Below are 2,828 nucleotides of genomic sequence, written 5' to 3'. Positions count from 1 at the left end.
TTCCCCCCTTCCTCATTCTCTCTCTACACATGGCCTTCTTTTCTCTTCGATTTCTCCCCTCTTGGTCTTCTTTTCTTCTTCTTCTTCCTCTTTGTCTTTCTTCATCTCTCGTCTCTCTCGCTCGTGCAAGGTGTGATCTGATGTGTGTGAAGAGGGTCAGCCATGGAATTGGACAAGAAGAGAGGGAGAGAAAGAGAGAGAGAATGAGACAGCTATTGGGAGGTCAGGTGCATAAAAGATAATAGTAGGCAGACATTTGTCGAGTGTATATACAGACACCGAGGGAGATTTCCTTCTCTTTCGAAGGGGAGAAATAGCAACAAGAAGATGAAGAGAAATGAAAGAAGAGAAGCTTGCGCAGGCACAGGTATCGAGGAAGAGTTCCTCTGCTTGATCAAGACGTATCTATCTGTCTATCTGTCTGTCTATCTATCTATCTGTCTCTCAGTCGAAATAATCTGATTAGATAGGCTCTTTCATTATAAGAAGAAGAGATCACGAGCTGTCTGGCTCCACCAAATATCTTACTCCTTCGGTGAATATGCCCCATTCATGCCTTGCAAAGGTAGAATTAGGCATGTAATCTATCTATCTATATATAAGTACGTATGCATGTCAATGTACATCCCATAATCTGTATGAATAGGAGCATATATACATATATATATAGGTGTAGAGACATGTTTTCTAAAGCCTGTTGACCCGATGATTATTTACACACCTATGTCTGAATATGCGTGGATGCGAATGTATATGTATATATATATATATATATAAATATGTATATGTATGTCTGTATGCGTGTACGACTATATATATATATATATATATGTATGTATATTATGACTACGTATGAGTATGTATATATGTGAGAGCTTGCTAGCCTTGAGCTGTATAATGTCCTTGTGTCTATGCATACACGTATAGCTCTTTATCATCTCTCCATCCACCTCTATCTAGACATCTCCCATGTTTCGGGTTACGCGTTCTATCGATCTCTTTCTTTGTTTCTTCTCTATGATAGACGGATATCTAACTTCTCTCTCTCTCTCTCTTTCTCTCTTTCTCTGTGTCTCTCCTTCTAAGGCGCGAGGTAGGTTGGCTTAAGTCGCTTTGGCTAGTAGATGGTAACAAAACTTTCATGCAGAAGTGTTAGCTTCTCTCCGTCGCATTTGGTAGGCATGGCGCCGCTACTTTTCCTAGACACGAAAGAAGGAGAGAGAAGGAAACAGCGAAGAGAACAAGCTCGAGTCTTGCACGATGATGTGGCCAAGGCTTTACAAGGCTATCTAAATGCCGAGCACGTCATAATCTATCTTCTTGATACCTCCTCGTCTTCGTCTTCTTCTTCTTCCTCGTCTGCAAGTGAAAGAGAGCAGAAATCGTTTTATTCTCTCGTCAATGGAAAGGAACTTCGCATACCCGTAAGGAAGAATTGCTGCCGTTCTTCTTCTTTGCTTCGCTCGTTTCGGGTGTATGTACAGGCCGTGTCACTCTCCCATTCATCTCTTCGGCACTTCTGCTGGATAGAACTCTTTTCCGTGCGTGAGGTATTTATGAGGGGAGGGGCTGGTGACTAGGAAGGAAGAGGAACAGAGAAAGGATCAAAAGAAGAAGAGAGGAGATTGGGCTACAGAGTGCTGCGACGAGATCTCCGAAGAAAGGAAGAAAGAATGGGTCTTCTATTCCTGTTGTCTTCACTCTCAGTGATCATGCTGATGGTATGGCGAGCTAGCTAGCTAGCTAGCTATAAAGTGTCTGCTGTATAAACATACACGCCAAGGATATAGTGCCATCACATCGATGATGATAGCTAGCTAGATAGATAGAAAGATAGGTCGAGGATGACTGCTGTATGCAGCATATACACCCCAAGACATGTCGATAATCTCGATGATGGTGATAGCTAGCCATCGAGCCAGCTAGGCCTCGATCTATTTCTACACGGCCAGACATACACGTACTGTTCAAACAAAGCCGGGAGAGCTGTCGATCTTTCTTGGCCTCTCTCTGTCCGTGTTTATGTGTAGATTACTTTCTACACAGAAAGTGTTTTTATCTCAGAGAGTCCACGTCGTAGTATTCAGGTGTACGCCAGCAGTGTATATACACTCAGCAAAAGTCTCCGTCCTTTTCTTTGAGAAGAACGGTAGAAAAGGGAATTTTTCGTAGACTCTCCCACTTCGGCGATTCCTTTCAGCGTCGACATTTTACTAGACTTCTTTCTTTCTTTCTCTCTGTCTTTCTTTCTCACTCTATCTTAGATCGATTCAGGTATCCCCGGACTCGTATATAAGACAGGTCTCTTTGTCTGTTCCACTCGATCGAAGTCTCAACTTTCAACAAATTCATTTTCATCTTCCTTTCCCCTGGATGAATCTTCTTCTTCTCCCTCTCCCTCTCCTTCTTCTCCTCACTATCATCATCATGGCCGCTACCCAGTGCATGCAGATGAAGAGCCTTCCGCTGTACATCCTCGTACACACCATACTAAGCCCGGGACGTTAGAAGATGTAGAAGAAGAAAGGACATCCTTCCAGACAACCCATCTCCAAGATCACCCAGAGAATACAGATGAGGACAGAGAGATCAGTTTCTCTTCTTCTTCTTCTCATCGTCATCATCACGCTGCACCTATGCCGTCACCTCTAACTTCCTTTTCTTCTTCACTTTCATCCGATACGATACAAGATCTTCATAGAGATCATTCTGCTTATTGTCCCTCCTTTTCTTCTTCTTTATCTGTGACTTGTGGGGATTATGTGAATAAATCTTCTTCACATCTTGAGAGACCGGAGGTCGGGCAGAGAGAAGAAGAAGAAAAGTCT

The 2,828-nt window shown here is 43.0% G+C and overlaps 1 protein-coding gene across 1 annotated transcript in view; it reads left to right on the top strand.

Annotated features, from left to right (window-relative positions):
- Positions 1-2,798, top strand: part of CSUI_011032 (gaf domain protein) — a gene marked incomplete at its 3' end in the record, with an annotated part of 2,957 nt that extends 159 nt beyond the window's left edge. Inside the window, exons 2-3 of the mRNA XM_068071133.1 lie at positions 1,180-1,424; positions 2,265-2,798. Of these exons, the coding sequence (XP_067916891.1) occupies positions 1,182-1,424; positions 2,265-2,798 (777 nt within the window). The remainder of the gene's footprint in view (positions 1-1,179; positions 1,425-2,264) is intronic.
- Positions 2,799-2,828: the final 30 nt, after the last annotated feature.

This window comes from Cystoisospora suis (genome assembly GCF_002600585.1).
Source record: "Cystoisospora suis strain Wien I chromosome Unknown contig_9383, whole genome shotgun sequence".
In the NCBI taxonomy this organism is placed as follows: Eukaryota; Apicomplexa; class Conoidasida; order Eucoccidiorida; family Sarcocystidae; genus Cystoisospora; species Cystoisospora suis.
The sequence above is the reverse complement of the archived record's forward strand: the minus strand, read 5'-3'. Positions and strand labels throughout refer to the sequence as shown.